Here is a 13,948-nt window from a genome sequence, read left to right on the forward strand (position 1 = left end):
ATGTCCAGTCCATGGTGTACACGCTGTAGTACTGTTTGGTTGTGAGTGATTTGGGATCACTGGATAGGGTTTCAGACATGAGCACATGCTTGACGGTGCGAGAAGAGCCTGTTTTGTGTGGCACAATCCTGTCAGAGCCTTGTTCAGCACTCTGGCCGGGTCTCTGTCTGACAGTCAGATTAACTCCACATCAGTGCTTTGAACTTTCACCCTTGGACAGACCAACTAGTGTGTCTTTGCCACTTTATTCCACGTTCCCGCTCTCAGGAAAGTGCAGGACGGGCTGACCAACGAGGGAGTCGGTGGAGATGTTGGCACAGAATGAGTGGAAAATGAGGCCAAACATTGGCCGAGCTGCAGTCAATTGTTGCTCACCGCAGCCCATAAAGCATCTCATTTATTTTGCAATGTCTCCCCACCGCTAGAGAATCCAAGTGCAACAATAATGACGCTTTTGTCTCGGGTTGCGCTGCTGCACGCAGGGAAAGCGAGAGCGCCAAAGGGAAGGCTGGGAACCACAAAGGTCACCCAGCTCACTTTACAGCATTGGAGGGAGCAGGCTGTTATTCTTCTTCATACTAAATCTCCACTTGGACCCCTACAGTTGCCATCACGGGACATGCATGAGTGGAGCGTGTACACACGACCACGGTTGTGTTTCAGCAAATTTGGATGGAAGGAAGTACGAGTCAGTCGCTGAAACACAAATTGTTAGGGTGCGCTGGGGTTAAATCAAACATTTTTGTTCACAGCTGGAGTGACTTCACTCTTTGCAGAGCCCATAGTGACTCTCCAGTGGAGCACCATTAAGAAGGAAGAGGCAGCATGCAAATGACATTAGTGACGAGAAACGAGCGGAGTGGAGAAGACACCTTATTAACCTTCGCTGCGCCCACTCAGCCTCACACAGGCTGGCACACGTTCCCGCTGTCCCTCCCACAATCCATTAGGACTGATCCATAATGTACACAGTGTTCTGCACATGTCGCTGCATGCGGGGTGGACCAGGAGGGAAGGTTGCCAACGCCCTGATGTCATTTTATATTAAAATTCACAAAGGTTGTCAGTTTATGGATTTTATGGACAGTTATATAAGCTATGCAAACTGCTCAAGCCCTGTCACTAACCGGAACCCAGGAAGAATAGCTAAGGCATTGCCAAATGGAATGGGGATCTAAAGCGCTAACAAAATAGCCACTGGATATAGAAACTAACAAGGTGACAACTAACTACATGACTGACTGGCTGTGAACAAGCCACATTTACACGAGTTTTTCCTCTTTCCGAATGGAATCTTTCCGAATGACTTTTCAGAAAACATTGGTATACATGGAAAGGAATATTCCAATCTCCTGTCTACATGCGCTGCTATAATCAAACAGAATTGTCAATGGGGCATGTGCAGTAAAACGTAGGTTTTTTTTTTCACTTGTTGGAATAACTCCGTATTGCCAGTTTTTCATTCATCCAGTCTTGAAATTTAGTTTGGATCAAAAACAAACTTTCCACAGCAGTCCAGTGACGATTGCTCGCCTCCATTTTTAAAACTGAAGAACGTCTGGAGCTGCGTGTTACGTCATATCTGAGCATGCGCTGAAAGAACGCACCCGGGATAAATTTAAACAGGAAAAGAACAAATTCAATCTTGCTAATATTTTATAATTAAACTTGGAACATGTTTTATATAGTTATATGTTTTCTTTTTTAATAAAACTGGAACTGTGAATAAAGTATAGAAGGGTTTGGATTCTGTTCCACAGATGGCGGTAATGCACACCAAAAGCTGCTTGCCAAACGCCAATCAACAACAGAAGAAGAAAAACATGACAAAGAAGAACGCACCCTGACAACTTTCCGTTTGAGCAGGTACAAGATACCTCAATCGGATTGGGGAAAGGAATATTCCACCCTGTGAATCCGATTATATACTATTCATTCGAATTGGCACTTTTCTTTCGGAATGAGGTATATACAAAGGTTACATTCTTTGCATTTGAGCAAATAAACCAAATTGGAATATTTGGGTCCATGTATACGTGGCTACTAACTGAATAACTGACTGAACAGCCGACAAACAACTTGACTGACAAAGCGACCAACACAACTAACTGGCTGACCATCCAACTGTGGGACTAATCGGTGTACTGACTGACTGACCGACTGACTAAGAGGCTGACTAATTGACTCGCTCACATCCATCCAGCCATACAGTTTCTTCCACTGATCCGTCCAGCTCCTTCCGGCGGATCCTGAGGCATTCCCAGGCTAGTCAAGAGACATAGTTGGTGGAAACTATGGTGGCCGATACCAATCACATGGATTAACTGATTTAGATTAGACAATTCCAAGAATTCCAAAAAACGAGCTCCAAACTAACCACATTGCTTCTTTGTTACTGTACAGTCAGTGACAAACTGGCAAATTGTGTCAACAAAGATCCAAGAATAGTCAAATGGCAATTGGTTGCACCCATCGATTTGTCGGTAGTCTGTGTCAAGATCAATACAAGACGCGTCACTTTGTTGGCAACCCTACGTCACACGTATGGATTTATGGATTGTGGCCAATCGATCGGAGGATCCCTAATTATAATAAAGGCCAACAAACCCAGATGCTGGACTTTGTTGTGACTGGATTCTAGCGTCCGGGTTGGCCCACAGCTGCACTTGTTGTCGCACGTGAGAGCAACGAGGAGGCAGCTGTTTTTGAGGCCAAACGCAGCAAGAGCAGCCAAAGGATCCCTAAAATAAACAGGCAGCCCCTCTTGGGGGGGGTAAAGGTCAGAGGGTCAAGCCGCACGGCGCTGACCCACTCGGGCTCTCCCTCCCCGTGTCCAAACATGGCCTCTCGCTAGCTCACGGCATGAGAACAGAATGTTTGCCGGCCAGCGTTGAAGCATAAAGACAAACGTTTGGCTGCCGGGGACCAGAAGAAAAAAAACAATATTTGACTTTATTATTAGGCGCACCTGCACAATCCAATATGCTCTACCCAAGATGTGTATCAAGTTTTTGCATCTACCAAACCAACCACCATCAAAACAATCTCTTGTGCTTGGTGGAAGTAACCTTTTAGACCAGGGGTCTCAAACTCAATTTACCTGGGGGCCACCGGAGCTAGGTTCTAGGTGAAGCCGGGCCGCATCAGGTTTTCAAAAAAAAACCAAAACGCATTTATTAAAAACTGGAAAAAAAATCAATAAAAAAACTATCTTCAATGCTTTTGCTTCTGCTATACCCTACACTTTTTCAGTACTTTGGTTCTGGTTTTCCACACCAAAATATCTGATAAAACATTCCACTGTTTATTTTTCTATACACAAAATAAGATAAAAAATAAATGAACAAATTAAGAATAAAGACAATAAATCAATCAATCAGTAATAAATAAGTATAATAATAATAAAACAGCAAACAAGAAAAATGTAAGAAACCACATACAGTTGGTAGAGAAATTATTTTTTTCAGATTCAAATGTACAGTATTAACAGTTATTTAACCTTTAACATGAACATTAATGAAACTTAATAATTTTACCCAATTAGCAAGTTAGCATCGTACTCAGTTCCATCTGGGAGCAGCGTCGTAACTTTAACAACATGTTTGATGAGATGCTTTATCTTGACGTGTATTTTCCGTTTTATTCCAAATCATTTACTGCATTTATTTGTACCTAGCATCATAAGCCTTTAGCTTCATTGCTAATCCAAAGCAAAACAGGGCGGGGTAACAGGGTAGGGTAACAGTATGGGTGGGGCAAAATCATGTTAATTGTGTCCGGTGTGCACACAGCTTTAAGCTGTCATTTCAACATTAAACTTTGGTATCAAGGTGGGGGCCTCAAACTAGCGTCTCGCGGGCCGCATTTGGCCCACGGGCCGTGAGTTTGAGACCCCTGTTTTAGACACTATTCATGTTGCGTGGGCATGGTTTCATCTCCAAAGAGGAGGTCCTGCAAGTTTCACCTCAAAAAAGAAGTCGCCTTGTACTGGAGGAGAACCTTCTCGCTGAGGGACGGAAGGTTTCAGGGGTGGGAGGCCTCAGCAGGCGTGTGGCTCGCCATGGGCCAGTGGCTCAGGGGACTGTGGCGTTTGGCCCTGAGCCTCAAGACAGCAGCTGCCATAAACAAACAACGCTGAAAGGAGCTGGCTCGGACCCCGCCACTCTTTTCTTCCAGGCTGCTTGCTGAGCCCACGGACCCTTAGCCAGCACACTCGGCCATTATCCCCCAGTCCACTTAAATGGAGTGAGAGCGAGCCGTTCCCGCCTTAAACAAGCGTGAGCGTGAACAAAGCATCGGCTTGTCTTTGGGACTCTTCATTTTTTCCATAGTTGCTCCCAACACACGGTGAGTTCACATCACGTGGGAAACACCACACGCTGCAGCAGGAACTCTGGCAAAGGATTTTGGAAAAGTTGCATCGGAAAGACAAAGAAATACATGGAATTTTTGTAAGCCCGCATTTTTGTATAATTGACAAAACCAGTTTTCTGTTTATGACTTCACTTTATCTTCTGCATGTAAAACTTGCAATGCTTTGGTTTTCAACTGACCTTTTGGACCTTTTGGACCAACTTTTTGGTTCAACTCTACCAGGATTTCCCAAAGTCAGGTTAAAGGACCCAAAATGGGTCTCAAGGAATTGCATCAATTGCAGCTGTACTGTGCAGGTCGTCTTAGAAAAGGTTTGGCCTTGCATCTCAGCAGCATGCTAGATAGAAGACTAGATAGAACAGTTCTAATCCGAGGGAATGGTGTTGTATCAGAGGTCTCTATGGTAACAGTAGCCCCTACATCGAGAATGGTTTCAGTCTTTTCACAAAAGAGCTATCCTATATACGTAGCAGGGGTCTCAAACTTGCGGCCCGCTAGTTTGAGGCCCCCACCTTGATACCAAGGTTTAATGTTGAAATGACAGCTTAAAGCTGTGTGCACACCGGGCACAATTAACATGATTTTGCCCTGCCCATACTGTTACCCTACCCTGTTTTGGATTAGCAATGAAGCTAAAGGCTTATGATGCTAGGTACAAATAAATGCAGGAAATGATTTGGAATAAAACGGAAAATACACATCAAGATAAAGCATCTCATCAAACATGTTGTTAAAGTTACGACGCTGCTCCCAGATGGAACTGAGTACGATGCTAACTTGCTAATTGGGTAAAATTATTAAGTTTCATTAATGTTCATGTTAAAGGTTAAATAACTGTTAATACTGTACATTTGAATCTGAAAAATATAATTTCTCTACCAACTGTATGTGGTTTCTTACGTTTTTCTTATTTGCTGTTTTATTATTATTTTACTTATTTATTACTGATTGATTGATTTATTGTCTTTATTCTTAATTTATTTATTTTTTTTAATATTATTTTGTGTATAGAAAAATAAAAATTAAGATATTTGAGAACAGCGGAATGTTTTATCAGATATTTTGGTGTGGAAAACCAGAACCAAAGTACTGAAAAAGTGTAGGGTATAGCAGAAGCAAAAGCATTGAAGATAGTTTTTTTATTGATTTTTTTTCCAGTTTTTAATAAATGCGTTTTGGGGTTTTTTTGAAAACCTGATGCGGCCCGGCTTCACCCAGAACCTAGCTCCGGTGGCCCCCAGGTAAACTGAGTTTGAGACCCCTGCTATATAGTCTTTGTGCATGATGTTCAAGAACGTCTTTTAAGACAACCTGAGCCACTTGCAATTGATTCAACTTCCTGAGAATACAAAGTGAATATTAGCAGACACGTCAATATTTATTGAGTAAAATTCCATAACTACTACTGTATTTCATCAGTCCAACATTGGCACATCTTTGTTGCCTGGTACGGTAATGTACAACACCCATGTTCATACCACATGACATCACCATTGTATCTTATTGGTGGAAGGAACGTATACAGGAAGAAGCTTTAGTGAGTGCAATAGCGCTAATAAACACGACATGGAGCAAAATTGGATTGAATGATGATGTAAATAATATAACTCCTGAAGACTCAATATCTGAAATGAAGGTCAAAAGTGTTTAGGCAAGTCAAACGTTGCTCTGTTGGCAGATTGCAGTATTTTGTTTATTTCTCAAGATTGTAGTATATACAGTATTATGCTTGTGAAAATAAGCAAATTGGTCCAACATGGAAAAACAAATATCCTGAGTCAAATGTAGGTGTTTGGTGCCTTGATTTTAGACATTTAATATTGCTTAGTTTCTTGCAGTACATAGTAGCTCTTTAAGAGGATGTTTTGAAATGCATTCCATACTGTGTCGTTTGTATGGTGTGGGCACATTGAAGACAGAAAAGCTAACAGTGAATAATCAGAAAGGGGCTTTTTAATTGTTTCACACAGTGTCATCATAAAACCAAGTTGGTATTTGCCACTCCATGATCCAAAAGGAGCCTCCTTGAAGGTTTCCTAAACAAAGGCTTGAATGCTGTTGCTCATTGAATGGCTTTGTGATGCATAAAAATGTTGGCGACCATTTTCTACGGCCATGACAGTCATGTGATGTAGGCTGACCGATTCAATGTGTTGCTTTGGAAAACCCCTTTCAGGTCCTGCTGGAAGACTTCAACTTAATGACTGTGTTTCTATGTTGCATGCGAGTAAATAAGGCCTGTACAGGCCAGTGCTTGTCAGCAAACTACAGGAACCGTTATCTAAAAATCACATTTAAACGAGTAAATACAGATGTCTTTCCGGAAAGCAAAACAATGCCCCTTTACAAGTTCTCAAAATCGCAGTCAAAGTCGGTCATCCTGCACAGAATGTACTTCCACTGGCGATCCCTGCAAGGAAAGACAGAGACAACATCCTGTCAACATGGCAAAACCAACCATAAACTAGCGAGGTAAGTCAAGATCAGACCTCAGCACCCCGCTGAAAGTGGTTTGAGCTCCTCGGATGAAGTAGCCATAGCTTGGAACCACCAACTCTGCCTCCTCATGGTACTGTTCCGGAATGTCGTTGGTCTTCCTGCGAAAAGCATCGCAGGTTTGTTCTGTGCCACGTCTGTACCTAAAAAAAACTCTTGATGTGCAGCTAGCATGCATAAGAGGAAAGAATTTTGGGCACATTTTGGACCTACCCCCCAAACCATAGCGCTTTTTATTGGTCAAAGGCCAAATTTGCCTGTAAATTGTATTTTGGTTTGAAAATACAATAGTTAAACTGCACACTTTTGAGTGGCCATTTATTGTGGCTAACCCGTAAAGTACAATTAAACTTAAGTTTCCTTTAAAAAAAAAAAACAGTAAACCGAAATGCATGTTTAGAGTGACCTTTTATTGTGGCCACTTCAAGTTTAACAGGTGGGCTAAAATAGAAGGCCACTCCAAAACATGTTACAGTCAACCAAACTGCATGTTTTGAGGTGTCCAACTTGAGTTTGATGTTGTGTTTTACAGGTTGGCCACAATAAATGGACACCCCAAAACATGTTTGGTTTACTGTAACATGTTAAACCCAACTGCATGTTTTGGAGTGTCCAACTTGAGTTTAACGTTGTGTTTTACAGGTTGGCCACAATAAAAGGCCACTCCAAAACATGTTACCGTAAACAAAACTGCATGTTTTGGAGTGTCCAACTTGAGTTTAATGTTGTGTTTTACAGGTTGGCCCCAATAAATGGACACCCAAAACATGTTGTTTGGTTTACTGTAACATGTTAAACCCAACTGCATGTTTTGGAGTGTCCAACTTGAGTTTAACGTTGTGTTTTACAGGTTGGCCACAATAAAAGGCCACTTCAAAACATGTTACAGTAAACCAAATTGCATGTTTTGGAGTGTCCAACTTGAGTTTGATGTTGTGTTTTACAGGTTGGCCCCAATAAATGGACACCCAAAACATGTTGTTTGGTTTACTGTAACATGTTAAACCCAACTGCATGTTTTGGAGTGTCCAACTTGAGTTTAACGTTGTGTTTTACAGGTTGGCCACAATAAAAGGCCACTTCAAAACATGTTACAGTAAACCAAATTGCATGTTTTGGAGTGTCCAACTTGAGTTTGATGTTGTGTTTTACAGGTTGGCCACAATAAATGGACACCCCAAAACATGTTGTTTGGTTTACTGTAACATGTTAAACCCAACTGCATGTTTTGGAGTGTCCAACTTGAGTTTAATGTTGTGTTTTACAGGTTGGCCACAATAAAAGGCCACTCCAAAACATGTTACCGTAAACAAAACTGCATGTTTTGGAGTGTCCAACTTGAGTTTAATGTTGTGTTTTACAGGTTGGCCCCAATAAATGGACACCCAAAACATGTTGTTTGGTTTACTGTAACATGTTAAACCCAACTGCATGTTTTGGAGTGTCTAACTTGAGTTTAACGTTGTGTTTTACAGGTTGGCCACAATAAAAGGCCACTTCAAAACATGTTACAGTAAACCAAATTGCATGTTTTGGAGTGTCCAATTTGAGTTTGATGTTGTGTTTTACAGGTTGGCCACAATAAATGGACACCCCAAAACATGTTGTTTGGTTTACTGTAACATGTTAAACCCAACTGCAAGTTTTGGAGTGTCCAACTTGAGTTTAACGTTGTGTTTTAAAGGTTGGCCACAATAAAAGGCCACTTCAAAACATGTTACAGTAAACCAAACTGCATGTTTGGAGTGTCCAACTTGAGTTTAACGTTGTGTTTTACAGGTTGGCCACAATAAAAGGCCACTTCAAATCATGTTACAGAATCGTTAACCTTAAGTTGGCCTAACTTATTAACCAAACTGCATGGTTTGGAGTGGCCTTTTATTGTGCCCAACACAATTGTTAAACTTAAGTTTAACACAATTGTTAAACTTAGGTCAGCCACAATAAAAGGACACTCCAAAACATGCAGTTTGGTTTACTGTAACTTAAGCCAACTTACATTTAGTAACGATTGTATTTTACAAGTTGGCCACAATGAAAGGCTACTCCAAAACATGCAGTTTGATGTACTGTATTTATGGGACAAAATACAGTTAAATGTACATTATGGCCAATTGTGGCCTATGAAAAGGTAGTAAGGAAGTACTGTATTGTGATTCAACAATACAATAGATCTACAGTTAAACTACCTTATATTTTTTGTTTGACCACAAAACAGGCCATTTTAAAATGTGCAGTTTAATATACTCTCTCAAATATGCTATTGTATTTTCAGGACAAAATGCAGTTAAAATGCACATTAGGCCTACTGCAGCCCATAAAAAGGTACTATATTTAGATCCAAAAATGCAACAGGTCTACAGTTAAACTGCAGTGTGCATTTGTGCATTAAAATATGCATGCAATTGTATTTTGTCATAGTTCAAATGTCATTTTGTTTTTCTATTGTTTTTTTCATTTTGAATACGTGACATACATGCAGGCATAAGGACAGCGGCGCTTGTAATAGCAGCAGTAGAACTGCCATTCCCGGTCCAGAACGCTGTCAAAGTACTTGCTCTGCACGCCCGCCACCAGGCCGTTACGGGTGCATGTGGACGTCCTGCAAAGACAAGGTGCAGACATCAATTCAAATACATGCATTTTCCTTTCACACCATTGTGTTTATTGGCTCCTGCATTTTATATTTGTCGCAGTGGCACATCCAGGGAATAATAGGATGCGGGAGCAGGGGGAGCCTCAGCGTGTGCAGACGTTTGTCATGGAAACATGGCCTCCATGGGCCCACGGCATATACAAGCTCATAGAGGGGGGTGGTTTCCCTGCAGGCGGACGTCTCCAGCAGTGTAAATGGAAGCAGACAGCAGCAGCAACAGGTGTGGCGTTAATAAGGAAAGATTTTGAATCTGTGCAGTGGGAGCAACTGGCAGTAAATCAAAAGAGGACACATTCTCTTCACGCTGAAGTCATCCTGTTCCTTGTCTGATGGCTTTTTTATGCTCAAACTTCTGGCAGGCTACAGTACAAGTCCCGTGTCTGATGTGTTTTACATGCCGTTCCAAAGTGGAAACCAGCTTTCTCAGGGTTCATTCACACCCTTGCAGTTTGACATGGTCAAATCATGAACAGCGAAGATTCAAGTTTCACTGACTCACAGGTGCTCGAAGAAAACTCCAGCTTAAATGACTAATGGGTGCATGACAAGACTCATGTTTCACCGACTTACTTCACTCACTTCAGGCTGGAGTTTCACTGCCCAGTGAAGACTCGAGTTTCACTGACTCACGGGTACTCAGAACTCCAGTTTCACTGACTCACAGGTGCCCGACAAAGAGTCAAGTTTCACTCCAGTTTTGCTGGAGTACTTGGTAAAGACTGGAGTTTCATTGCCTCATGGGTACACAACAACAACCCATTTTCACCGACTCACAAGTCCCCGACCAAGATTTGAGTTTCAGTGATTCATGGGTACTTCACAAAGACTCCAGTTTCACTACTCACCGGTACTCGAGAAAGACTCTAGTTTCACTGCCTCATGGGTACTCGACAAAGACTGGAGTTTCACCGACTCAAGGGTACGCGACCAAGATTTTGATTGACTTATGAGTACTCAACAAAGACACAAGTTTCACTGGCTAAAGCAACAAGAACTCGAAAAAACTTTCACTGACTCGCAGGTAATTGACAAAGGCTCGAGTTCCAGTGACTCACGGGTGCTTGCGAAAAACTTGACAACTTGTAAACAGGTTTTATTTTGAAGTGTAGTCATTTAGTTTTTGGAGTCAAATTGTTTACCTCAACTAAACAGGACAAAGGCGCCAGCGAGCACACAAACAAACAAGGCTCGATCATAAAAGTATCAGCGTTATTTGCCAATGTTGTTGTAACTACAAACTGCACACGTGCTATTTGTTGTGTGCTAATAGTGACTCTTGCAAAAGTCCAAAAAGCTGGTGAGTTCAAGGTGAACGTACGGACAAATTCTACTACTCTTCTATGGAAAGGTTAAAGAAGTACCTACCACTCCATCCCACCACGGTTGATGTCGTCCCACCAGCAGTCGGTGGGGGCGCCAAGGCCCTCAGGCGTGGGCTGGCACTCAAACGTCCACAAGCGGTCCGAGCCGTCCTTCTGACTGAAGTAGCTCCTGATGGCCACCAGGACCTCGCCGTGCGGGCACTGGAAATTGAAGCTCTGTCGGTAGCCATTGACCCAGCCCATGTCTTGGTGGTCATGGTGGTCCTGAGACTGTGCCGCTGCTGAGGCGAGCAGGGCCAAGGCCAGAGCAACAAGAGCGGGATTCATGTCGAAGGAAGGAAGCGGTCTGTCTGGCCCGCTAACTCACAGCTGCCTAGGTTTAAAGCCCTCCTCCTCCCCCCGCCTCACAAAAAAAGCTCCAGATGTTTGGCATCCAGCTGCCATATACATGAGATGAGGGGACATTTTAAGGTGGACACTGCAAAAAGAAAGCCAAGTGTCAGTATGACTGGCGGGGGGCACCTTAAAAATTCCAGAACTTTGATATGACATGCAATTCAAATATTGACGTCATGCTTTACGAGGCTCTGGAGTGTGAACTCTCTCACGTGTTAACAATCTTTGCCATGTGTTCCCCTTTCTCAAAGCGTCTATATAAACTGTTTTGTTGGACCAAGGAACACGTGAGAGTGTAGCTCCAAATGTCCCTGCAACCACTTATTGTAACATGACATCTCCATGTATCCAAAGCAGCTACGTCAGTTTTCCACAAGTTAGCGTTTCATTGCCTTCAGCTAATTGAAATGAGAAGAGTAAACAATGGATTGAAGTTCATGCTTGGCAGCCGAGCGAGGGGTGAGTGGGTCTAATGCGGACTTGATGGAGTGAGGAGCTCAGTGGTGTTGAGATGGATTGGTGCAGAGACGACAAGTCTCAGCAACGACAGTAAATAACACGTCACATGATGGATGACAACACAGCGTGCAGCCTCCGTCACGTGACGTGTGGCAAAATGGCCTCCGGGTGTGTTAGTTACAATCACATGCGTTATGAATGAAGTTCTACATTCAGTCAAAGGCTCTGCTCTGAATAGACGGCCTGAAATAGACAGCGCCGTCTATAAATAAATGCTATTTCAGCCCCCCTCCCTGTTTTTTTGTGGAACTCCTTGACTTGCTATTTTGGAACATGTTTTATTTTAGGATGCTTTGAAGATAATCTCATGCTGCGTGGTGGGCTTGGCAGTGGGGGAGTCCAATCACTCAGAGAGCAAATGCCTTCCTCCCCTGGCTAATCAAGGTGACAAAAAGGTGCTCCTTATGTCGTCATGGAGACCAAAGGATGCTTGATAACAACCAATCAACATAAAGAGCTGCTGTGGGATTGAGAGTGTAAACCAGGGGTGTCAAGTGCAGCCCCATATACGTATGGCCTCTAGCTGTTTTTAAATTGACCCCGAGGAAATTCTAAAATTGTAATTTAACAAGTAAAAAACCTAAAAAACTGCAAAAATTGCAGTAATTTTACAGGAATAACTTTTAAATATTAGGAGAAAAAGTTGTGATCTAACCAAGTCCCTAATTTTACAAAAAATAATATTCTCAGTATAAATCATGTAATTTTAGTAGCATATTGTTGAAATAATATTTTTTTCCTAAAATTATGAGAAGCAAACAACGGGTAAAGTTGTAATTTTATGAAAAAATTGGTTGGGAAAAGGTTGCAATATTACACATATAAAGTCAAAATATTGTGGGAATAAAGTGATAATTACGAGAATCAAGTTTACAAAAAGAGCGGCACGGTGGGCGAGTGGTTAGCGTGCAGACCTCACAGCTAGGAGACCAGGGTTCAATTCCACCCTTGGCCATCTCTGTGTGGAGTTTACATGTTCTCCCCGTGCATGCGTGGGTTTTCTCCAAGTACTCCGGTTTCCTCCCACATTCCAAAAACATGCTAGGTTAATTGGCGACTCCAAATTGTCCATAGGTATGAATGTGAGTGTGAATGGTTGTCTATATGTGCCCTGTGATTGGCTGGCCACCAGTCCAGGGTGTACCCCGCCCGAAGACAGCTGGGATAGGCTCAAGCACCCCCCCCCCCCCCCCGCGACCCTCGTGAGGAAAAAGCGGTAGAAAATGAATGAATGAAGTTTACAAGAAGAAAGTTTAAATAGCTGGAAAAAAAATAAAAACAGTAGAAAAGTTTCCCTCTGCCAAGCGCACGACAAAGCGCAGCACGTAGGTTATGTTTTGTATGTCTGTGTTCAAAATAACGTGAAAAGTTTGGAATGGATTTGGATGAATTTTCAGGAATTGTCGGAAACAGGATACGACAGAAGTGATGGCATTTTGGGGGTGATCCAGATCATCGTCTGGATATAGGAATTTTTTAAAGGGTTCTTTAATTAACATTCTTTAACCATATTTGGCGTTTGTGCCAAATCCTATCCATCCTGGTCACTCCCAATGTGAACCTCGGCATCCGCATCCCTGCTACCTCCAGTTCTGCTTCCTGTCTTTTCCTCAGTGGCACTGTCTCTAGACCAAACAACATGGCTGGTCTCACCACAGTTTTATATACCTTTCCTTTCATTTAGCTTTTTTTCTAGTTTGGGGGAACTTGGCAAGTGGCCCTCGCCTCTTCCAGTCTGGACACCCTTGTAGTACACGACTGACACTGAATTAAAACTGCTGACAAATCCTATTACATGCGACCTTCACAAACAGACAGCGTATTTGCTACTTTACATTTCATGTAACACCTTGACTTGTGACCCAATGCCATCGTTATGAAATCTTTTATTCGCTCGTACATGATGTAAGGTAAGGGGGAGGGTGATGATGGGAAAGGCGACATCCCATAAATAAAAGTAATAGACTTTTTTTTTTTTTTTTACAAGAACATCTTCACAGGAACAGGCAGCCGGGACTGTGTCTTCCATCCCAAACCCTAATAGCTTCATGGCAGCTGCATGTGTCCCATGAGGGCATGCTAGCATTTAGCAACACATGCGTGTGTGTGTGTGTGTGTGAGATGGAGGCTTTTCATCATTTGTTACCAAATGACAAGAAGTGACCTTTCTGACCGTTTTATGCAA

The 13,948-nt window shown here is 42.4% G+C and overlaps 1 protein-coding gene across 1 annotated transcript; it reads right to left on the reverse strand.

Moving 5' to 3' along the window:
• Window positions 1-6,156: 6,156 nt before the first annotated feature.
• dpt (dermatopontin) lies at window positions 6,157-11,254 on the reverse strand. Its single transcript, XM_058072726.2, has 4 exons — window positions 10,892-11,254; window positions 9,347-9,472; window positions 6,864-6,971; window positions 6,157-6,784 (listed from the first exon to the last, which is right to left on the reverse strand). Exons 1-4 carry the CDS (start codon window positions 11,173-11,175, stop codon window positions 6,718-6,720), a joined length of 585 nt encoding a protein of 194 aa, XP_057928709.1. The 5' UTR covers window positions 11,176-11,254; the 3' UTR covers window positions 6,157-6,717.
• Between the last annotated feature and the right edge of the window lie 2,694 nt (window positions 11,255-13,948).

The sequence above is a fragment of the Doryrhamphus excisus genome, linkage group LG4 (assembly GCF_037039965.1).
Source record: "Doryrhamphus excisus strain RoL-2023G ecotype Guam linkage group LG4, RoL_Dexc_Guam_v1.1, whole genome shotgun sequence".
Taxonomy (NCBI): Eukaryota; Metazoa; Chordata; class Actinopteri; order Syngnathiformes; family Syngnathidae; genus Doryrhamphus; species Doryrhamphus excisus.